This window comes from Condylura cristata, unplaced genomic scaffold (assembly GCF_000260355.1).
Source record: "Condylura cristata isolate star-nosed mole 26May11 unplaced genomic scaffold, ConCri1.0 scaffold00011, whole genome shotgun sequence".
NCBI lineage: Eukaryota > Metazoa > Chordata > Mammalia > Eulipotyphla > Talpidae > Condylura > Condylura cristata.
The window spans coordinates 55,645,390-55,670,037 of NW_004567112.1; the positions used below are offsets into that span (position 1 = coordinate 55,645,390).

Consider the following 24,648-nt stretch of genomic DNA (forward strand, 5'->3'; position numbering starts at 1 on the left):
TCCTGAACTTGGAGCTCTCTGTCCAGTTTAGGGAGGGGTGGACTGAGCGCTGTCTCTGCCACCTCAGGGTGGGCAGCACCCTGCAATGTCTCTCCCCTGTGTGCAGTTCCCAAGGAGAGACAGGGTGGGAGGGGGGCTATGTCCGTACTTTGCCATGTGCCAGTTTGGTGCGTGGGCACCAATCAGCTGCTTCAACCCCCTACCCCCAAAGGCCTTCATGGCGGGGTCTGGGGTCCACCCTGGGAGTCTGCTTAGGACACAGCTCTCCATGTGGGTGTGCCCTGCTCCTAGTCCAGCAGTGACCTGCCCATGTCCTGTGGCGGAGGTTTGGGGGAGTCCTCCCCACGCAGCCCTCCACACGGTCTTTTGTCTGTATGTCCACAGCTCTCCTGAAAGGCGGGGTTTCCTGCTCAGGACTCTTCAGTGACTTTGTCCATTCAGCTGCCCCCTCTGCTTTCCGTTTTCCAGAAGTATGAGTCATGCTCGTCCTCAGGTGACCTGCCCTCGTCCACTGCTTTCCCACTGTACTTTTTTATTTCACAGAGATTGGGAAGGGTGAAATCAAGGGTGTGTGCTCAGTACATCACCTGGGACTAGAAGCCCCCCTTTCCCATCCTGCCTCGGCTTGGGAACTGCACACAAGGGAGAGGCACTGCGGGGCACGTCCCACCCCGGGGTGGCGCTTAGGCCACCCCCCCTAAACTGGACATAGAGCTCCAAGTTCAGCTCATCTAAAGTGAGCTCCCTTTAGCTGCTTAGATGAGTCCATACGTTTTATTTCCTCTGCTCAAGCCCAAAGGTGCGGCTGCATCCTTGTCTTTTGCTGAGTCTGTGTCCAATCAATGAACAAATCCTGTGTGTCTGCCCATAGGCAGAACCTGCCCCTTGCCCCTGCCTGCTACCTGCCCTGTCCAGGCCGCTTCCTGAGTGTGAACATTTTCACTAGAGCCTCCATCTGCTCCCCTATTTGAACTTAACCCTGTGGTCTTGTCCCCATTAATCAATTAAATTGGGTGATATTTTCCAGTCACACCATCCAGTGGGAAGTGAAGCGAGTGTGTGATTGATGAAAGAAATAGAGAAGGCAAAGCCTCCAGGGTCTAAAGAGGAGCCCTAAACTGAGGTATCTAGTACTTCCCAATTTCATGTCCACCCAGAACCTATGAAAGTGACATTACTTGGAAATAGGATCTTTGCAGTTGCAATCACTTTTTTTTTTTAAAGGTTTAGTTATTTATGCATGCAGCCCTGGGGTATAGGCCAGAGGTGCAGGAGCAGTGAGAGGATTCAGCAGTGAGAGGATTCAGGGGAGCAGAACAGGCAGATGGTCGAAATACACTGCTGAGGGGAGCAGCAGGCAGGTCAGGAGAGGTCTGCTGCGCCATGTGGGTCACCTCCTGGGCAGGTGGGGATTGAACTCATGCAGAAGTGGCTTTAGATTCTTAGTGCTGTGCTTTAACCTGCTGCGCCATCAGGGAGAGCCACAGGTACAATCTAAACTGAGGCCATACTGGATCAGGGTGGCCTTAATTCCAATGACTGGTATCCTTATAAAGAGAGGGAGGTAGGTATGGAGTGAAGAAGCCATATAGGAAAGAAGGCAGGGACTGAAGGGATGCATCAAAGAATCCAAGCAACCTTCAGAAGCTAGGAAGGAGAAAGGTATGTTTTTTCTCTAGAATTGCAGAAGGAACATCACCCTGCCACCACCATGACTAGGACTTCTAGCCTCTAGCATTGTGAGGAATACATTTCTGTTGTTTTAAGCCACCCAGTTTGTAGTAATTTGTATGGAAACCTTAGAAAATTAACACAGGCCCTTATGCTGGTCCACAAGGCCAGTAGGGCCTCTTTCACCTTGTAGCACCCTCACTTTTCCCTGGCAACACTGGCCTTGACCACTGGCTCTGTATGCTCTTGCCCCAGGACCTTTGTATGTGATGTACTCGCTGATCCACACGGATTACTTTAGTGAAAAGTCTCAGTGATAAGTAATCTTATCATGGGGCCTCCCTCTTGACCTTCAAATTTAAACATCTCTCCTTGTTCTCCTACCCCCTCAAGCTCTCTCTGCAGCCCTCACTGTCTGCTGGCATATGTTCACTTGGTTAGTATTTTTGTTTCCCCTCTACCATGTAAACTTTATGAGAGCCAGACTTTGTTGAATGTATTTACGTCTGTGTTGCCAGTGTCTACCACACTGAGAGGCACGTGCTCTGGGTGTAATCACCGAGCGAATAAGGAATTATCCACCAGCCAGTTGAGTAAAAGGACAGCCCTAAAGCAAGTAATTCAATAAAATAACCAAATGCCTTTTTCATTCAGTCTCACTTGTAATGAAAGAAATATAGATGAAGTCGGCAATGAAACCTTTCTCACCTACTAGATTGTAGGGAATGCAAGGGGAATTGGGGGCTGATCAGGAATATAGCTTGGGGCATCTCTTTGCTTCTTTTTTCATTTTATTTTATTTAAAGATTTATTTATTTGTGCATACAGAACTGGGGTACAGGCCAGATGCTGAGGGGCGGCAAGAGCAGGAAGCAGAACAGGCAGGTCGTCGAAGTACACTGCTGAGGGGAGCAGCAGGCTGGTCAGGAGAGGTCTGCTACGCCATTTGGTCACCTCTGGAGCAGGTGGGAATCGAACTCATGCGGAAGTGACTTTAGATTTTCAGTGCTGTGCTTTAACCTGCTGCGCCACCAGGGAGGGCCTCATTTTATTTTTTTAAGATTGATTTACTTATGCATACAGAACTGGGGTACAGGCTAGAGGTGCAAGGGGGTGAAAGGATTCACCTGAGACAGTGGGGAGCAGAATAGGCAGATCGACTGCTGAGGAGAGTAGCAGGTGAGACACGAGAGGTCTGCTGCGCCTTGTGGGCACTTCCGGGGCAGGGATTGAACTCTTGCTGAAGCGGCTACGTATAGCTTCATAATGCTGCACTTTCACCCATTGAGCCACCAAGGAGGGCCCTCTTTTTTTTTTTTTTTAAATTGAAATAAATAACTCACATATCACGAATATTACTCTTTTAAAGTGAAGAGTTTATTGGTTTTTAGTATATATGCAAGGTTGTGGAACCATCCCCACTGTTTAAACCCAGTACCCTATTTGCGGCCACTTCCTCTGCTCCCACACAACAGCCCCTCTGCAACCACTATGAGACTATCAGTGTGAACTTGATTATTCTGGACTTTTCATGCAAGGGGACCCTATCACCTGTGGCCTTCTGTGTGTGGCATCTTTCAGCCGGCATCGTGTCTCTAGGCTCATCTAGGTTACAGCAGACCCTTTTCACTGTGTTCACATACCATTGTGTGAATACACATTTAGTTTATCCACTCATCAGTTAATGGACTTGTTTCTATTTTGTGGCATATTCATATTCAGTAACAGGAGTAATACTATGAACATTGATATGAATGAAAAAGAAAAAAATCTGTATACAAGTATTTATGTACATGTTTTTGCACGGATGTAATCTTTCAGACATTTTGGATTAAACCTTGGGCTGTTATTGCCAGTAATGCTATGGCAATTCTATATTTGAAATTTTAAAGAATGGCCAGATTGATTTCCAAAACAACTGCCCAGTTTTACATGGTCACCAGCATTATAGAAGAGTTCCAGTTTCTCAACGGCTTCATTAACACTTGTTAGCTGTCTTCTTTTTAAATCATAGCCATCTAGTGAATGTGAAATGGTATCTCATTGTAGTTTTGATTTGCATTTTCCTAACAACTATATGATATTGAGCAACTTTTTCTGTACTTACTTGTCATTGGTATATCTTTAGAGAAAAGTCTATTCAGATTCTTTGCCCAGTTTTAACTGGGCTATTTGTACTTTATTATTGAATTGCACAAGTTCTTTATATATTCTGCATAATAGATATGATGTAAAAATTATTTCCCCCTGTCTGGAAAGTTAGGTTTTCAATATCATCAGTGTCCTTTGAAGCACAAAGGTTATTAATTGTAATGAAGTCCAACTCATCTCTTTATTTGTATGCTGGTGCTTTTGGTGTCTATCTAAGAGAGCATTGCCTAATCCAATATTACAAAGATTTACATATGTGTTTTCCTCTAAGGAACTTTATTCTTTCAGCTCTTATTTTTAGGTCTTTGATCTACTTGTATTTAATTTGTATACATGGTATGATATAATGGTTCAACCTCATTCTTTTGTATGTGGCTACCCAGTAGCTCTAGCATCATTTGTCATGTTGATATGCCTTGCCATACTTATTGAAAATTAATTGATTATAGATGTATTAGAGACTCTTTTCTCTTGGTCTATATATCAATCTTTGTTTCATTGTCACAGAGTCTTGACTACTGTAACTTTATAGCCAGCTTTAAAATGGGGGAAATGAAAATCTTCCACTTTAAAGATTGCTTTAGCTGTTGTAGGTCCCATGCATTTCCATGTAAACTTTTAAAAAATATATATTTATTTTTGTGTAGAAGAATTGGAGGGCAGGCCAGAGATGTTGGGGGAAGAGAGACTGCAGGGAGGGGATTAGAGGATTCCCCATAGACAGAGTGAGGAGCAGAACAGGCAGATCTATTGAAATACACTGCTGAGGGGAGCCACAGGTGCACAGGAGAGGAGAGGTCTACTATACCATGTGGGGTAACTTCCTGGCTGGGGATAGAACTCAGGCCATAAAGGTGGACTTTAATGATGGTAGTGCTGAGACTAACCCTTAGGCCACTAGGGAGGGCCCTCCGCATAAATGTTAAGGAGCAACTTGTCATTTTTGCAAAGAAAGAAAAAGATGTGGACAGAATTTTGATAGGAATCACATTGAATTTGAAGATGGATTTAGGAAGTATTGCCATCTTAACAATAGCTAAGTCTTCCAACCTAGGAACATAGGATATTCTTCCATTTATTTAAGGCCAAATTAATTTCTTCCACCTGTGTATTTTAGTTTTTAGTGTACAAGTCTGACACTTCTTTGTTCAATTTATTTCTAAATATTTTTTCCGTCTTGATGGTATTATAAATTGAAATACTTTGTTACATTTTCAAATTGTTCATCAGTAGTGTATAGAATTACAATGATTATTATGTATTGGTTTTGTATCCTTCGACCATATTGAGCTTATTTATTAATTCCAATAGTGTGTGCGTGTTCCTTAGGAGTTTAAATATATAAAATCATGTCACCTACAAACAGAAATAACAACTTTTTCCTTCAATATGGATTTCTTTTCTATCTTATATTTGCTTAATCCCTAGTCAGAATCTTCTGTATAATGTTGAATAAAAATTGAGAACTTTCTTCTTTTTAAATATAGATATTTATACCTGTAAATTTCCATATAAGCACTCCTTTACTGCATTCTTTAAGTTTTGGTATGTTGTGTTTTCCAGTTATGTTGAAATATTTTAAAATTTATTTTCCTGACAGTAATTTAGGAGTATGTTGTGTAAATTCCACACATTTGTAAATTCTCAGGTATTTTTTTGTAGTTGTTGTTGACTTCTTTTATTTCATTGTAGTTACAGGACATAATTTTTATTATTTCAATTCTTTTAAATTTATTGTCTTGTTTTATGTTCTAACATATGGTCTGTGTTGGAGAATGTTCCATATGTACTTGAGAATATGTATTCTGCTGTTGTTAAATGTCCTATACATGTCTATTAGGTCTAGTTGGTTTTTAGTATTGTTCAAATTTTCTATTTTCTTTCTGATCAACTATCTAGTTGTTTTATGCAGCATTGAAATCTCCAACAACTTTTATCTCATCAATTCTATCAATTTTTGCTCTTTTAAGTTTTGAGGCTCTGTTATTAGATGCATATATTTATAATTATTATAATTCTTGATGGATTGGAATTTTTATCATTATAAAGTATCTTTCTTTGTCACTAGTAACAATTTTGGCTTAAAGAATGTTGATAGGGCCCTCCCTGGTGGTGCAGTGGATTAAAGCAAAGCACTGTGAAGTTATCCCAGCCACTGCAGCATGAATTCGATCCCCAGCCAGGGGGGTGACCCACATGGCATGGCAGATCTCTCCTGACCCACCTGCTGCTCCCCTCAGCAGTGTATTTCAGTACATCTGCCTGTTCTGTTCCCTACTCTGTCTCTAGTGAATTCTTTCAACCCCCCCTCCCCCGCACCTCTGGCCTGTACCCCAGTTCTCTATGCACGAATAAAATAAATCTTAAAAGAAAAGAATGCTGATAAATTCAATTTTGTCAGATGTTATTGTTTATTTTGTTTGCTATAGTCATTCTAGTTTTCTTTTAATTTCTGTTTACACAGAATATCTTAGCCCAATCTTTACTTTCAATCTACTTGTGTTGTTGAATCTAAAGTATATTTCATATAGTCAGGCCATGTTTTAACCTACTTTGGAGTATTTAATCCATTTATATTTAATGTAATTGCAGATTAGGTAGATTTGTCATTTGTTTTACAATTAATATATCATTTTGGTTCTTTTTTCTCCATTATTACCTTCTCCTTCTGTTGGATAGATTTTGTGTTTTACCATTTTAATTTCCTTGACATTTCTTTTACTATATATTTTTTAGTTCTTTCCATGATGTTTCTTGGCAGATTCAATTAACATCTTCATTTGTAATAACATAGTTCAGATTAATATGAAGTTAATTTTGGCAGCATACAAAAATTGTGTCCCTTGTTATTTTGTCATAAAATTTTCATCTTTATATATTGTGTACTCATCAGCATATCTTTATAATATTTACTTCATGCAGTTGTCTTTTAATTCAGATTAAAGAAAAGAGGATCAAAATCGTACACTTATATTGCCTTTTGTGTTTGCCTGTTATCTTTATTGGTGCTCTTTATTTTTTTACATTTTTTACATTTCAGCCTTTATTAATTATTGTAAAGTAAAACCATTAATGATGAATTCAATTTTTAGTTATCTGGGCAATTTTTTCCTTTATTTTTGAGGGATAACTTTGTTGCATTAAAAAAGCATGGCAGGCCCTCCCTGGTGGCGCAGCACGTTAAAGCACTGCACTGAGAAACTGAAGCCACTTCCGCATGAGTTCGCTCCCCGCCTGCCCCGGAGGTGACCACATGGTGCGGCAGACCTCTCCTGACCCGCCCGCTGCTCCCCTCAGCAGTGTACTTTGTCCATCTGCCTGTTCTGCTCCCCACTCTGTCTCTGGTGAATCCTCTCACCCTCCGCATCTCTGGCCTGTACCCCAGTTCTGTATGATAAATAAATAAATCTTTAAAAAAAAAAAAAGCATGGCAGATGAACTTGTCAGCCAACTCCTCTCTACATAGTATCTCACTTCTATTTTCCCTCCATGATTTCTTATGGGAAATCTACTTGGAATTTGTTGAGCTTATTAAATGTGTAGGTTAAGATTGTCATCAAATTTGAGAAGTTTCAGCCATTAGTGCATCAAGTATTCTTCCTTTCCCTTTCCTTCTCTTTCTGCATTTCTATTATACATATGTTACTGTGCATGATGGCATCTGAGGTTCTATTTATTTTTCTTCATTATTATTATTTTTATTCCTTAGATTGGGTTCCATCAATTGACATCTCTTCAGGTTCACATTTTCTTTTTACTGCTGTTTAAATCTGCTGTTGATCAGCTCTACTTAGTTTTTTATTTTAATTCTTATGGTTTTCAACTCCAGAATTTCTGCTTGCTTCTTTGGGGTCAGTTTTATTGAATGCTTTCTTTTGCATATGTGGACTTTCTTTTCTTTCTTTTTTTCTTTGCACGTCTTATATTTTTATTGAAAACTGGTTGTTTTAAACAATGTAGCAATTCTGTAAGTCATTCCCACTACTCTTCAAGGGTTTTTGTTGTTGCTATTTGTTAAAGTCATTGTTGGCTTTTTTTAAATTTATTTTTTTATTACAAAGTTTATTTTTACATCATTTTGCACATTTTTTTTTCCATCTCGATCATTGTTGGCTTTTTTTTAAGTGATTTTTTAAAAAATTAATTCTGTCAGGTTTGTATTCTTTTGTTATGTATGGCTACTGAGTTTTCTGTTTGGTTATCTTGGTTGTCATTTAATGATTAGACATAGGTTTTCTTGAATACCTGGAACCAGCAAGTTTTCCAGTTTGTTCAAGGGCTTTGTGTATATGTTGGAGCCCCCCCCAGACTCTCACCCAATGTTTGACAACTTTGCCTTAGCCTTCACTTCCTGTTTCTTCAGGTGAGAGATGAGACCCTCCACATTTTACCTAAGCATATGCTTGCCCCTGAGCATGCACATGGCCTTATGCATTCCCAGGAATACATCACACCATTTAAAATTCCCTGCAGACACATTATTGGGCTTTTCCTTTCAAGCTTTTTTGATTAGCCTATTATTTGCCTCAACTGTTATTCACTGCCTCAGGCAAGTGTGAATTTAAATGCTTGTAATTGTCTTGACAATACAACTTTTGTACCTGGTGAACTCTAAGTCAGTTCAGATAGGGCTGTCTTTGCAAATGGGGTCTTCCATGGCACTGCTGGACCAGTCAGATAATGGTAACTTTTTTGGAATTAGGCTTTGACAGACTTTTATATCCATTCTGCTCTCTTGGCGAATTCCAGACTATTAGTTTTTATGACAAATGTAGATTATTTTTCAAAGCACTGGGAATTAATGAGTGGGGTGCAGAAAAGTTAATACACCAGAAAACTTAAAATTCTTACTGAGATTCAGTTGTATTTTGTTAATAAATGTTTCTTATTTTGTTCCAAACCACTGATTAATTTTTGATGTTCTAAAAAAGTTGATTCTGCTCATTTTTGCTGAATTTCCCTTTTCTATTATGGGGAAGAGAGTTTTCAGAGGTTTACTCTACCACTTCTGGCAACTTTCTTTTCAGTGCACTTCTGTCTCTCAAAGCTTAGAATGCATATAATCTCTAATTGAACACATCCAACATTAGGACTTTGTTCTTCAGATATGATTGTATTTCTGAGTAAAGACACATGGCCAAGGCCTCTCATAGCCTGAATGCTTGTGGACTACAGCATGCCTGAATGCCTTTGGTTGGAAGTGTCATGAACATGACAACAACCCACCTACCCTACAGCATGTCTTGCTGCTCTTACAGAACATAAAGGAGATGCCCAGAGAAACGAGCAAGTTCAAAGTTATGTGTGAAGTATGAACCTTCATTTAGAAAAAGAAACTTGTATGCAAATTATTTCATGAACTCAGGAAAATCTTGGAAGGCTGCACCTGAGAAACTTAAAGAATGTTCTAGGGAGGGACTGGAGCCTGTGGTGTGACTTTTCCTTATAGAATCGTTTGTACTATTGGCTATTTTTCTTTTATCTTTTTCTTTTTTAAAGATTTATTTATTTATGCATACAGAACAGTGTAAGGGATAGTGAGAGGATTCACCAGAGACAGAGTGGGGAGCAGAATAGGCAGATCGACGAAGTACACTGCTGAGGGGAGCAGTGGGAGAGACAGAAGGGATCTGTCATGCCACGTGGATAACCTCCAGGGCCGGGGATCAAACTTGCATAGAGGCAGCTGCAGCTAGCTTGCAGCCTGTGCTTTAAACTGCTGCGCCACCAGCGTGGGCTATTGGGTATTTTCTATGAGCATATATTGCCTTTTCAGTTTCCAAGGAGGTGAAATTAATGAGCTACTTAGGCAAATAGATGTGTGAATGCAAGGGTAGGCCTGCATGGTAGGCTATGGTCTCCCAAGTTTGCTTTCCTTTTCTTCCCTGTGCCCTGGTTCTGACTGAGAGAATGAAGAACATATTGCTGCAGGCCATGCCCACTGTCCTCCCCAATATACAGGGAGGACATGACTCCTGCGGTCTCAGCTCTGTGATTTCATGGAGTATCCTCAGGGCTGAGGATGAGTTAGGAAGGGCCAGGAGCTGGGGGCAGCAGCCAGGGGGGTACAACTTTCTGGGTCTAGAGCAGAGGGTAGAGCAGCATCCTTTGAGAGGCTTCTGAGAATGACTGTCAAAGAAGACCGCTGAGAACATTTGTACCTGCTCCCCAAGTAGAAAATGCACAGAAGTACACAATGGCTGGTGCCATACTGGTCACCTCACACCTACTTGACATCAGGCCTCTTTCCACGAGCTCCAGCTCAAGACAAGCTCTGACTGTGTGCAGATGCTGTGGACAGCTTCAGCCCCTCCCTGGGCAGGAATGCAGAACTGCCAGAAGCCCCCTGCCGGCCTGCCCAGACCGTCTCTGGATACTCCCTCAGTGCTCAGATGCCTGAGTGTTGGTCAGGCCTCTCTGTTCATCACAGACATCTTCTCCTCACTGAAAGGGAAAGAGTCCACGGGACCTCACAGTGCTCCTGGAGCCTTTATGGGAACTTTGCTGGACTTTATGTAGGTGTGGGTGTGGGGTAACAACAATGAGGTAAGTGGAGGGACCCAGACTCCCCAGCAAGCCTGGAATAAAATAGAAGTAAACTGTCAAAAAGTGTAATGTAACTATCCAAAATATTTGAAGTTAGTGAAATAAATAGAAAAGCTCAAGCGTAGGAGACCATATGTTCTGCTGCAGTTAAAACCTTTTCCTGAAGGTGGATCCCAAATGTACCTGCATCGGGGCCCAGGCCGCTCTGCCTGTTCCTTGCCGGCCTGGGGCATTGTCCTAGGGGCCCGAGGGTGGTCTCCCTGTGCCCTTGCCAGAGTGACAGCAGGACAAATCTCCGGGGCAGACCTGTGGCAGCCTTGGGACATGTGTGCACAGAGAACTGTCCTGATGGCTAGGCTGTGTGTGGGACGGGACCCTGAGACCCCGGTGGGGCTAGGTGGAGATGACTCTTGTGCAGAAGCAGCTGAGGAAGGGCAGTGCCCACATCAGGCTGACTTTGACACCCACCTGACAACAACACATACATACTCTCACAGGGGGTCCCAAATGTGTGAGTCTCTGGCAGTGGCTCCGCTGAGAACTGTGGGCAGCAGCCAGGTGACCCTGTGGAGCAGACAGGGCAGGTGGCCACTGACCTGGCCCTGCCAACCATCTCTCATTGTGCCCAGGAGATCTCTGGTCCCCCTAGTCTTTCCTGTTCTTTGGAACAAACAAATAAGAACCCTGATCTAGACTCTGGACAGGCATGGTACTTTATAGTTGTCCCAGCTATTTTCAGGCTTCCTGGGCTCTCCCCATGGAGCAGGGAGATGTAGGGTCCTGTGGTCTCACAAGAACGCTGGTCTCCCCAGGATTGCTGCCATAATGGCCCCTGCTTGCCTTACTTTGGGGTTCCTAGAGGACAGGTGACCTAAGCTTCTACCTGGCCAGGCCCCCGCCCCAGGGAAACCGAGAATAAAGAGGGCACAGGTAGTGTCTTCCCCTTGGAGAACCCAGGCCAAGCCACCCTAACTGTGGGGATGGCAGTGGACGCCAAGACAGCACAGGATGTTGTGGACAGATGCCCGGCAGGCAGGAGAGAGGGGTGCGGCCTGGGGTCCCACTATGAGTGCTGCCCCTTTGGAGTCAGAGGCAGTGGATGCAGAGACTCAAGATACCAGGCTGCACTCTCCCAGTGGGTCCCATCATGTCCTACTCACATGGCCCAAATAACCAAGGACTTGGCAGCAGAAGTGGTAGCAGCAACAGCACAGCTGAGTCCCTCCTACGTGGACACCACAAGCATGAGGGTGCATGCTTTTCCCTGAGAGGCGCCTGCGCAGAGAGAAGGGGCCAACAGGAAGGAGCTGGCCCCAGCATCTCTGCAGTCTTGCCAACTTATCTCTCTTGCCTGCTCTGGTTGCTAGTGCAACTGCTGCCCGGCAGCCTCAGGGTGTGACTCTGCAGCCTCAGCGGTGGCTGGCACAGGGCCCTTAGTGATGGCCAGTCTACACGGGGCAGGGCTGGACCCTGCGACAAACTTTATCCTCTGGTCCTGGTCCAGTAAGGACAAGCGTACCAACTGCACAGGGATCCCTGTGTCTTCCTCATTCCCATTCCCCTGCCCCACAAGAAGCTCCGCGGGGCAATGCGGCTTCCCGCCTTCAGAGACCCTGCCCTGCTGTTCGTTGAGGCTGGTCCCCAACAGTCCTGGTCCAGGAAGGACCAGCGTACCAACTGCACAAGGACCCCTGTGCCACACAGTGGCCTGTGATGGGCCTGTTCACAGTCCTAGGGCTGGCCCTGTGTCCCTTCATCTTGTGCCAGGAGGAACTATTTATGGATTCTGGCATCTGTTTATTCTTGCAAAAGTGTTTTTGAAATATTGGGATTGTCAAAATCCACACAAAGCTATACTTACTTTTCAAAATCATAGTGCAGGCATGTGGACTTTGCCCAAGAAGAAAACGCCAGCAGTACAGGAGCTTGCACCTACAGGGAAAGGCTGGTGGACAGGCCAGCCCCAGCTCAGGGCCTGTAAAAGAAAGGCAGGGGCTCTGGGAGGTCCTGGTATAGAGTGGGAGTGACCCAGAATGGACATACTGGTTCCTTTAATTCTTTTTTTTAAAGATTCATTTCTTTACGCATGCAGAACTGGGGTACAGGCCAGAGGAGCAGGGATGGAGAGAGGATTCACTAGAAACAGAGTGGGGAGCAGAACAGGCAGATTGATGAAGTACACTGTTGAGGGGAGCAGCAGGCGGGTCAGGAGAGGTCTGCCACGCCATGTGGTCACCTCCCTGGCCGGGGGTTGAACTTGTGCTAAAGGGACTGCAGCTAGCTTCGTGTGCTGAGCTTTAACCTGTTGCGCCACCAGGGAGGTTCTGGCTCCTTTGATTCTAAGAGGAAGAAGAAATAGCATTCCCCAACTTCTTGGGGTGGCTATGGATTTTGAGGTGTGAAGAAGTGTGGGTTCCCAAACCCAACTCACATTCTACTCTGATGGCTTTCCTTTCTCCTTTAAAAATGGAAATAAAACACTTGATCTAAACAACAACACAAAAAACCTTGATCTGCACAGTTAGCCATCCACAGCAGGGGATCCCATGACCTCGAGGAGGGCAGATGCTGGGTCTGGCCTCACTCCAGAGCAGAGGTGACCAGACAACCCACCAATGAGGAGCTGAAGGAGGGCTGGAGATGCAGAGCTTTCCTGATGCCTTTCTGTATACTCTCACCATAGGCCGCCATCACTGATCTAACATTGCATTCGATTCCATGGCGTTCAGACATGAGATTCTGTCTTCACAGCGAGGCTCTGTAGGTGGCCAGCTGGTGACCTGCGGCCTGGTCTGCAACAGTAATGCCCCTCCAGACACCTGAGCAATAGCCCCAAAGAGGTTAAAGCTGGCATCCCAACTGCACTGGGATTGCTCAGGGCCTGGGGAAAGGGTGTAGAATTCTGCATGATTTTTTGCTACATAAGGTGTGGAAGCCCTGCAAGGTAGCATGTGTTACCACCCCTCCCCCCAGGGCTCAGCCTGGCCATTCTGTTGAGCTCCTAGAGAACTCCTAGGACCAGCATTCAGAGTCCAGGGCTCCCTCCCTATAGCTCCCCCACATTGGTATTTGTGCGCCTTGACTGCACCAAGCTCCTCTGGCTTCAGGGCCTTTGCACCTGCTGTGCCCCCGCCTCGCATGTCTCTGCTGGTGCCCTGGCAGAATGGCTCCACGCCAACATCACAGTCCCTGCTCCAGGCTCACCTCTCCAGGAGATCTGCTCCAACTCACAGGCTCTGTGCCATTGCTTTTCTCACCACCAGCTGTATCTTGTTCATTTGTTTACTTGTTTACCATTTTCCCCTCCCACACCCTTGAGAGTAAACCCTGAGAACAGGGACTGTGTCTGAGAACTTGGCACATGGTAAATGTTCATTAAATTTTTTTCAATGAGGAAGTAAATGGTCTACTGGGAATGCAACATGCCAGCCAAATATTGACGAGCCCACCAATGAGGTGCTGGTGGAGGGATCAATCCCAGGACACTCTTCCTTCCTTCCTCTACCCCTTCTTTGGGGCAGGCATCACTAATCTAACACAGCATATTCGATTCCATGGAATCTGGACATGAGCCCAGATCCTCACAGTAAGGTCCTCTAGGAAGTCTTTTAGTCAACTTGAGAGGTGGTAGGAGAACTAAGGCATAAGACACAGGTCAGAAATGGGCTAGCAGTCCAAAGGCAAGGTTCTTGAGGATGCACCCAGAATCGGGGACATGAGTCTGGGATCATGGAATCGAACATGCTGTGTTAGATTAGTGATGCCTGCCCCGAAGAGGAGGTAGAGGAAGGAAGGAAGAGAGTCCTGGCATTGATCCCTCCACCAGCACCTCTTTGGTGGACTCTTCAATATTTGGCTGGCATTTTGCATTCCTAGTGAGACCATTTACTTCCTCATTGAAAAAATTCTTGGAGGCGACAATATAGGTCTGAAAGGGGGCAGAGGGAGAAGAAGGATACTTTAGAAGGTAATAATGTAAGACTTGGGGGTAAAAATCAGACAGGCATATCCCCAAGTGTAGTGGAAGGATGGCACCTGCCAGACTCCCTCTGGGAACTCACTTTGTCCCCAATCAACTCCTGTAGCATGTTGCTGCCCCACAATAAGCAGAGCCTTCTGGTCTACCAGCTAGAGGGAGAAGCTAACAGATGCAACGAGAGAAGGGATGAACACTGCTAAGAACACACACCAGAACGTGCTTATGACGAGGGAGGTGGCATGGGGGAACGTGTCAGATTCTGTAGGACAAAGAGACAGTCCCTTGGGGACCTATGTGTGCTTTTCCCATGCAGTTATGCTGCTTGATGCAGCCTTTCCCGAACCCATACAAGATGGTCCTCAGTCTTCTCAGACCCACCTCCCTTCCACTGGTTATGCCAGCTGTCAGGAGCAGACATCCTTTTAAGGGACCTTGAGAACAGTCCTTTTGGTGAACCAGCTCTGCCTCCACCCAGATGTCCTCGAGAGGAGCATGGAAGCCATGTCCTTTTAAGAAAAAGAATATGCACGGTGTAATGCCACTGATGGGGCCAGTCATGTCCACTGAAGAGAACATGGGAGATCCTCCCAAGATGAGGCAGCACAGGATAAATAAAAGGAACAAAAGAGGGCATGAGAGAGAAGAGGCTTATGGGGATAGACACTGGGTTAACCTTTCACTCTGTGGGTACCAGCCTGCTGTATAGACACACACACACAGAGGCTCAAGGCGGCACGTTTGTGTGCACATGTGTAACATGCACACATGGTTGCGGGATACACACATACACTCGTATGTATGACAGACTCGTGCAAATACACGAACACCCATACACACATGCACACACACAAGCACACACACACACACACACACATGCATTCTGCTTTAAACCATACTTGCTCCAAAGAATGGCTTTTCTCCTACAAGATGTCACCCAGAAACCAGTTTCTCATCCATCTCTCCTCTTCTCCTGTCGGTGACCTTGGCCTTCCCACCTCATGAATGTGAACACTGTAATACCTTGAACAAGCTTTTGCAGATTTCACAGGTGAAAATTGTTGACTAGGGGTTTTGTGTGGCCATAAAGCAACATGCTTCTGATTGATGGGCCTTCTCTGCTTCCTTTGCACGCCCCTCCCCCTCTTTCAGACTCTGCTTTGAGGGGCGGCTCTCCAGGGAACCACTGGGGCATTTCCACCTTGTTTTGTGGTTGTGCTGGCCTGGCCCACATTTCTGTCCATCCAGGCAGTGGGAAGGGGTTGAGAATCTGGTGTGTGGAAGGGCGTCCCTGGCTTTCCTTTCACTCCTCCTGCTTTTGCAGCCTCCATGAGCACTTTCACTACAGGGGCCCCTGGTCTGCCTCATGAGTGACTGCCCTGGACCTTTGCTGCCTCCGTGTCTTGGCAGCCTCCTCCCTGACCAGCCCCCTCCATCTTTAGCCTCTGCAGCTGCCCTGGGCCTGACTGGCTCTTTGGGCCCTATGCCTATGTCCCGACCCTCCTCTGACCCTTAGTGCATTTCATGGCCTGGTCCTCAGGCCAAGCCTGTTCTGCCATCTCCTGGAGCGAGAGTCCCCCCACGCACCCACAGAGGCAGGCTCTGGGAGAAGGGGAGTGGCCATGGCCTTTTTGCCAACTCCCAGCAGGGTTACTCAGGTTGAAAGCCCCTGTCAGAGAAAGCCTCCCAGTTCCCCTCCTCCTTTTCTTCCTGCTCCTGCATGAGATAGCTCCTCGGTGCTATTGGGTCCTGGATGGGAACAGTGGGCCTGGACCCTTGGCCTGCAGAGCCAGCACAAAGGCAGCCCAGGACACAGCTCTCCAGGAGGAGCTTCCGGAGATCTCTGAGTCCTTTGGCTTCCAGAGGCAGGAGTGGATGGACAGATTACGGGAAACCTCACTTGAAAAGCTAGTACCAAACCTCCATGCCACCTTAGCATGTCTCCCAAAGGCACACATAGGTGCCTGTGGAGGTTCTGCTCTCCAGTGGAGGAATGTGCACTTACAGTGGTGGCAGGAGTGTCTGTGCCCCAGGAGTGCCTGGAAGCAAGGTGGTCCTCTCTGCAGCTCCCTGCCTGGCAGGGCTCCTCCAGGGCAGCCCTGACCCAGGAGGCTGGATTTGGACTTGGGCAGGCAAACACACAGCAGGTCCAGAGCTGGATGGGCAGGGGTGGGGTGCAGTGGGAAGCAGATGGGCCGGAGGGGCTAGCCAGCATGGGAATAAAGGCTCCTGGCTTGCTGGGGAGAGAGCATCTCTGTGGTCAAATACCTTTGAGAAACAATCCGTCCAGGTTTCCCTCCAGATCATTGTTGCCACACATGGGTGCCAGACTGAGGGGCGAATGGGCCGAGAGCCAGCTCGCTTTCTGCTTGCCAGCTGCACCTAGCTGGGGCTTTTTTCTAATACTCATGAAGGCACTGTAGAGCCCAGAGCACTTCCAGCTCTGAAGAGATCTGCAAGACACTGAGACATCTTGGGTGGGGTGCCCAGTGGTCCTAGAACCCCACTCTCTTATAGCCCCAGGGACCAGGATACTCTTGGGGAACACTGGCCCAAGGCCACACAGTCCCAAGAGACTGGCCAGCCCATGATTGCACCATCTTGCTTTGCAGCCTGGAGCAGGTCCCAGCTCTGCACCGGGCCTGTCCCCTCACCTGTGGGACTCATGGAGATGGTACCTTAACTAGGCTCCTGCAAACCTAGACAGTAGCTGCACTGTAGGGCACCCTGCTCAGTGTTGGTCGTCATGATGACGGCAGGCCTTGGGAAGGAGTGAAGGTGAGAAGGAGCTGGCCTGGAGGTGCCTATAGGGTGGGGAGTGTGACATACTGGGACAGCACGGAAGGACTGTGGACTGCACTTACCCTCCCTGGGGCCTCTGAATACTGGCCACCAGATTCCCAGTTCAGTTCAGTTCAGCACAGCACTGTGCCTCAGTCTCCCTCCCTGTACGCCGGAGAAAGGACCAGTGCTGGCCCACGTGGTCCCTCTCACCCTCTTCCTGCCCTTTCTTTCACAGGGTCAGTCACTTCCTGCAGGCTGTCCCTGGCCCTCACCTCCGTCCAGAGGGGTAAGGGACACCCTCTGAGCTCCCTTTGCCGAAAAGGTGATTGAGAATTGCCATCCACCCAAACATTTGGCTGTTAACACTATTCTGTGAGAACGAAGGTGATGAACCCCACTTTGGAGGGTGGGGGAATGGAAGCAGGAGGCGGCCTGAGGCTCACAGAAGCTGTGACCTGGTCAGGGCTGTTTGTAAGGACATCAAAGCCCAGGAGGGTTGGCTGTGAGGTGTGTGCACTTTCTATTTCACCAACCACCAGAGACAAACTACTTCCTGGGCGGAGTGCCTGTTATATCTGAGGCCAGAGGAAGGCCAGCCTGAGGCCTAGTGCCTTCCTGAAGGCCCAGCCTCAGCTTGTGTCCTAGCTCCTCCTGTCCCCTGGGCCCTGCAGTTCTTGAAGTCTAATCTGAAGCCTCAGACCTGACCTCTGTGTGCGCTTCCCATTGCAAGTATTCAAACTCGGAGGCCTGATCCCTTTGGCAGGAAGAATGTTCTGTGATGATGCCTAGTGCTGATCTGGAGCCAGGCCTCTCAATGTCAGGGCCACCTTTCAGTGTCAAACATCCATGTCCGGGGAATGGAAACTTTTGGGGTGCATCTGGCAGGTGGGGCCTTGCTGCTCCATTCTGGCAGGAATTTGACTGTGGCGAGTATCCAGCTTCCTCTGTGGCTTCCGCTGCCAGCCCTTGCCTGGGAGGCAAGTCTGGGCTCCCTTGGGGGGTTTCTCTTCCTACCTTTCCCTTGGAGTGTTCTCTGTGCTCAGAACATAGATGCTGGCTACTAGCCATATACAAAGACGAGCAAACCTCACTCCAGAAACCAGCCTGCCTGGGAAGTGTTGCTCAATGGGAAGCCTTACTGGTGAAAGATTAATCTCTCTTCATGACCAGGAGCCTGAGTGTAGCCTCTGAGCCCTGTCGGTGGAGCCCTGGAAAGGGCTAAGTGTGCCCTCAGGCAGCCTGGGTGGTACTTGCTTGCCCACCACTCCCCTCCAGGCCCTGGGCTCCAGGGAATGCCCACCCACAGCAGCGGCACCAGGAGAGCGCATCAGGGGAGGGGCCCTGATGGGGACTGAAGCTCTCCTGGCCTCCCAGTCTCTGTTGCCTTCTGTGGGAGAGCAGCACTCAGCTGTGCTCATTCCCAGGCCTCTGCCTACCCCTGCAGGCTGCATTCCACAGGGGGCCTTATGATGGCAAAAGGACCTTCCTCCCTCCTCTGTTTCTTCCTCTTGGGAAACCAGTCCCGAGCATGAGGGGGTTTGTTCTCCGTATACCACCCCAGAGGGCCTGCTCCCACACAGTGCAGCTCCTCCTGGCACCCTTTGGGGCAGCAAGGCCCTCCCTGAGCGGTGGCACCTGTATCCTCCCAGCCTTGCTCACCAGAGCCACCCAGAACCTCCCCATTCCCCGGGGACTATGCTGTTCCAGTGCTGCCTAAAACCATTAGTGATTCATTTACTTTTATTATTACTCTCCAAAAAAAGGGCATGAATGCAAGTATTAATTCTCCAAAAGGGACTATTAGCAACAGTGTTAGGAAAAAGGCAGAGGCCTGGATGGGTTTCCCGGTGGTCCCCCGAGGGCAGGCATGGAGACTCTAGTCAGTTTTAGCCCTGGGAATTTGAAACAGAAGTTTCCAGTGGTCACCAAGTGTTTGATTTGATTTGCATCATATTTTGCCAGCCACTCTGTGAGTTGGGCCTCATGGATCTTGCCTCGCACCGGAAGCTCTGAGCTGTGAAGGCCTCAAAGCCGCCATGCTCAGGGAGGGAGCTGAGGCCCTGTCTACATGGCTTTCCTGGGTGACGAAGCACCCATGGGGTGCTCCTGGCTGGGCAGTAGGAAGCAGAGCCCTCTGTCCTCACTCCTGTGGGGTCCCAGAGCACATGCGCTTTCCCCTTGGGTCTGCTGGCAGCCTGGTCGCCTATCCCTGGTCTTGAGCCTCTGAGGCCTGGACCTCTGCAGAGTTGCTGTCAAGGTGCTCTTCCGCACCTCCTGTGGGGGATACTCGCTCTCCTATTTCCTTTGTCACCCAGCCTCAGGCCACCTTCTGTGGTTCAAGCCCAAACTTGCAGGGCTCTACCCTTTTAAAGGAGGGAGCAGGTCTGCGGGGATAAGGAGAGGGAGCTTCGATACCTGGCATCCCTAGAATGTTCCTTCTCCCAAGTCTCCCGGGCGGCCCACAGCTGTCCTGGGGCTCAGACTGCTTTGCCTGCTGTGCTGGGATATTATTTGTCTCTCCCTTTTTCTCTTATTGAATATTTCTGTAATTTATTTCCATTTCTCCAACTGATTAAACGTTAATTGTTTTAAGTAGAATGTTCATACAGAAAAGTGCAGGAGTTATAAATGTGCAGGGCAGGAATTTCTCCTGGGGGAATACTAAGTAACCAGCACCTCCCCCCCATCTCTTTGGGCTCAGCCCCTGGCGCCCCCCACAGTTTCCAGTAGGTTGACACTCTGGCAGGATCAGTGCTGGCATACCTACCTCCGGCCTGCTGGGCACCAGGGCCAATGCAGAGGTAGTCCTAGCACACACATGGAGGCTGGGACCTAGCACCTCCATGCCTGGGAGGACACCCCCGTCAGAGCCAGAGGGCAGAGGGGCCCTCCTTCCTCTTGATCTACTTGATTTAAGTTCTGGGGGGATGCGGGTGAAATCTGCGGGTGCACACTCATGGGAAACAGCCCCGTGACAGGGGTGGCACCGTGAGGCTGCAGTAAGCCGCCTGGCAAGGCCGGAACATCTAGAGAGACAGGGATGGGCTTACTCTGGATGGAGGTGGAAAGTTGTTTACTGTACGCATGACTTCCTGAGACAACACTGTGGCCATCTCTGGTGTGAGTGTCCTCCAGAGTTTTGGGACAGGGCTGAGGATAGAAGGGACAAGTGCCTGGCAGGCAGGTAGGACCCTGGAGCTCAGCCTTCTTGGTGCTTGAGAACCATCTGCGCTGCCCCGGGGCCCAAGAGCACACACTTGTCCTGGTCTCCCAGGTCACCTGCACTGGCCTCTGTGAGCTTTGCAGTCTCTGGCTGGCCTAAAAAGAGAGGCAGAAGCAGCAGGAGGACAGTGAAAGGTGGGTGGCTGATCTGCCCATGGGCAGCCGTCCTGGCCGTTTCTTCTGGGTTCCAGTCCTACTAGAGAAAGGGGGGCAGAGCGTCAAGAGAAGAACCCCTGCATTCTCTTGGTGATTGGACCCAGCATAGCCCTTAATTCCTGCTGCTGATCTTGCTGCTGGTAAGAGAGCAAACCAAAAAGAACAACCAGGAGGCGAGGTGGTGGTCTCATGTGGCTGCTGGGCAGCGGGTGGGCATCCGGGGATGGCCTGGACACTGACAGGGCTCCCCCTGCCCATCTAGGGCCCGGGAGCTTGTTCATCAGCAGTGGGGGCATTCCTTGCTCTCTCTGGGCATTCCTTGCTCCTCCTTGTAAGGAGGAAGCTGAGAATGTCCCCCTCCTCTCTAGTAATGACTCCCCCAGAAATCATCCCCGGCTCCCTCCTTCCAGCGCTGCTTTTTGGCTCCAGTTCCACGTCTCCCGGAGAGGGCGCTCTCGAGCCAGTCCATCTTTCCCACCAGACTCGGAGCTCGGGATGCGGGCCGGGCCACCTCTGGAATACAGCGGAGGGGGGACCGGTTACCTAATATGATTCCTTCTGAGCGCTAGGGCTCCTGGGGCGGAATGACGCCTCGCTGTGCTGTGTGCCAGGCCCGCCCCACGCCGTGTCTCACATTAGTCCTCCCACAAAAGCAGCTGCCGTGTCCCCCGTGTTCACTCAAGGAAATGGGAGGGCAGAGAGTCCCGTGTGATGCTGGAGCCCAGAGCCGTGTGGAGTGAGTGTCCCGTGAGGGGAAGCATTCAAGCCAAACGCCGTTCGTGCACCTGCCGCGGCTCTCTAGTGGACGGCTACGATGAGGTGAGGTCGGGGAGGGAAGACAGGCTGGAGGCAGGAGAGGGGGACGCAGGCACTGTCCATCCCACGCAGAGCCCGACCCCACACAGACCCCCCTTCCTAGGGGCACAGCCTGCCGCGCATCCTGTATCAGCACTCTTCCCTGCCAGGACCTGCACGCCCAGAGCCCCTCTTCACGCCCCAAACACGGTCCCTTTCCTGCTGTCCATGGAGAGGTGCCCCGCCCCCGCCCCACAGCGTCGCACCCCCTGGACCCCGCCTCCCGCCCCCGCACGGGTCGGACCCGTTTCTTCTTCCTTCCTATAGTCCTCTGCCCCACCCGGCCCCCAAATTGGTCCCACCCAGCCTCCCTGTTAAACCTCATCTCCCAGCTGCTGACACCCTGCTGTCCGTCGCGTCCCCCCACCCCCACCCCCAAGTCCGCGGGAGGAAGCGAGAGGCAGGCGCGGGGAAGTGGGTGGGCGCGGAACAGGCACTTGTCCGCACGCGTGGACAGGAGCGGCCAACGCAGGACGCCGGTGGCGTGGGGGACAGCTCTGGGGCAGGCGGCCAGGATGTTTCTGGAGCCCCAGGTAGGGCTGCGGCGGCGCGTGGCAGGTGTGGGGTGGCGGTCTGAAGAAGACAGCGGTGCGGGCGGGCGAGTGCGACCAGCCTAGGGTAACTCCTGGGTTGCAGCAGTACCGGGGTTCCGGTGGCCCTGAGCCTGGGAAGGGGAGGCGGTTGGAACCTACCCTTGGGAACAGTTCCCACTGTGCCTGCCCCACCCAGCCCCCCAACTTGCTGTCAGGTGGGCGGGGTCCAAGGCTCCAAATTGGTGGGCGGTGGCCGGCGCCCCTGCACTCCCTGGTAAGGCTGCCCCGACAGACCCCGTAGGAACCCCTGTGGGATGGACTGGCCAGGGGAAGTCGGAGACTGCAGCCTCAGAGGCAGGATCACCCTGAGGGTGGCCGCCCCCTGACAGGCACAGTCAGGCTTGTAAGAGCCAAAAGGACCCTGGATCCTTTCCCAGACTGGAAGGGTACAGAGCCACCTGTTTGCCCTGGAGGAGGAGGTACTGGCAAGGAGGTCTGTGAAGTGGGCATGTGGGAGCTGTGTATGTGTGATGTGTGGGCGGGAGTGAGAGTGTGTGAAAATGCTGGTATGTTTTGTATGGGGTGTGTGAAAGGGAGAGGCTTGTGGGGGGCCAGGATTATGCCTGTGTGGGTCCGCAGTGCCTGAAGGTCCGGAGGGAGGGGTGCTGTGGGGAGTACTCAGCTTCTTGTCCACTGGAAGGGAGAGAGCCCATGGAATTATTTCTAGACATGTAGCCGTTTTTGCATTTCCATGGCTCTTTATTAAAACCTTCCTTTTGAGACCAACCCCACAATGTGATTCAGCATGAACCCCCCACCCCAGACCTCCGGCCCCAGCAGGTGGGCACCAGCCCTGGCTATGCTGAGAAGCAGGACTCGTTTGTTCCTCCCTTCACTTCTCCAGCCCACATTTACTGAGCACCTGCTATACACAGGCACTGTGGATTCCGCAGGAAAACATAGGTACCACAGTCAGGAAAAAAGAACAACCCACAGGTGAAATATGTGATGGCACAGGGTGAGAAGGGCTGAAGAGAAAAAGTGGAAGAGAAGAATAGGGCACATTGAGGGTGCCTTGGTCAGGATGGCTTGGGTTACTGTGCAGTAACGAAACGACCCCAGGCCCAGGGGCGTCTGACAGAAGGTGTCATTGTCTCTTGTGTGCATGTCTGTCATGGGTCGGCTGGGCCCCTGCTCCAGGCTTCCACAGTCAAGAACCAGGGCTGACAACCCCATGGGCAGACAGAGGAGGGCACCTGGACTGACATTTAAATGCCCCAGCTCAGAGTGGCATGTGTCACTTCTACTCAAATGGCCTTTGAGCCAGCGAGTCTCACGTGGAATACGGTCCCAGTCAGCATCACACAGAGCTAGTAGTGAGAGTCCGGCTTCCCCTGGCCGCCGGGTCCCCCATGGCCGCAGGGCTCTGGCGTGCTCAGTGCTCAGCAGACTGACGGAGCGTGCGGGGTTGCGTATGGGGTAGGTGGTCAGGGGAGGCTCAATGGTGTGACTCACGCAGGAGGAAACGACAGGATGGTCTGGAAACGGCCAGGCAGTTTGGGAGAGGAAACTTCCTGTGTGTCAGGGTCAGACTGGAGGCTGGCTGTCAGGAGCAGAGTGGGGGACAGTGGGGGCTGGGGGGTACAGGGGCTCAGACCAGTTTGGATACAATTTGAAGGCAAAGTAGAAGGTCTTGCTGATGGCAGGGGTGGGTGCTGAGGTGGAGAGCCCACTCCAGGAAGGGGGATGGCACTCATTAAGATGGGAAGATGCAGGGGGAGCAGATGGGGGTGGGTGGGAGGTGGGGGCAGTTGTCTCCAGGAAGATGTCTCCTGGTAGAGGTTGGGGTGGGGGAAGCAGTGTGGAATTTGGGATGAGGTGAGGCCTAGAGTCTGATTACTCCTGTGTGCCCATTGTCACTACCTGGCCACACTGCGCCTGCCAGCTCAGGACAGTTGGCCCTGGCCCCAGCCTGTTCCAGCTACCATGCTCCCATCTTGCTGGGCCTGCCTATTTGGGGTCCCCTTCACGTGAGCTTCTTCAGTGGAGGTAGACAGTTGAGGGAGCCACAATACCTGTGCCCACCTGACTACTGTGGTCTGCTGGTCACATGCCCACCAGCCACAGGGACCATGCAGTGCAGAGTCTTTGAGGCCTGGACAGTATGGGAGGGCCCCTGGGGAAGCTGCCTGACCCCCTCTGGGCTCTTTGGGTTTCACCCCCTGGGGAAGTTCCTGTGAGTGACCAGAGGAAGACTGGGTCTTTGGAACTGGGGTGTGATCAAAATTCTGTTAGATCTCTTTGTTCTTCTTCCTCCTAATTCCCAGAAAACTGGTTATCATTAGAAGTCCATCTCCCCTCCAGGAAGCTCTCCATGATTTCTCCCTACAGTTAGTACCCCCCCCCCCATTCCCATTCTTCATCACCCAGCACAGACTCCAAATCTCAGAGAGCTCACACTGCACTGTAGTGTCTGTCTCCTATGACAAAAATGAGGTCCATGGGATCTTCCACTTTCAGTGGTGTGGCACAGGGAAGTAGGATGTTTGTTGACTGAACAAGTGAGGAAAGGAAGAAACATGAGGGATGGAAATGGCCCATAGATAATGCCTAGTTCTGCCTCCTTGGGTAACACTTGGGGAAACAGCTCCCCAGGGGACACTGGTGGCTGAATCAGTGAGTAGGTCAGTGGCCAGAGCTGGTTCCCAAAGACACCTCTGTGCTGCCAAGTTCTGGGCTGTCTGAGTCCTGTGG

At 49.6% G+C, this 24,648-nt stretch overlaps 1 protein-coding gene across 2 annotated transcripts in view; it reads left to right on the plus strand.

Moving 5' to 3' along the window:
• RASGEF1A (RasGEF domain family, member 1A) overlaps positions 1–24,648 on the plus strand; it is a 75,676-nt gene that overhangs the window by 20,987 nt on the left and 30,041 nt on the right. The window contains exon 1 of one of the 2 annotated variants that reach the window (XM_004680908.2): positions 21,811–21,894. The exons of the other annotated variant lie outside the window; for it this stretch is intronic. Coding sequence (XP_004680965.1) covers positions 21,877–21,894 — 18 coding nt within the window. The 5' untranslated portion in view covers positions 21,811–21,876. Of the gene's footprint in view, positions 1–21,810; positions 21,895–24,648 lie in introns of those variants that run through there. 2 annotated transcript variants of the gene reach the window in all.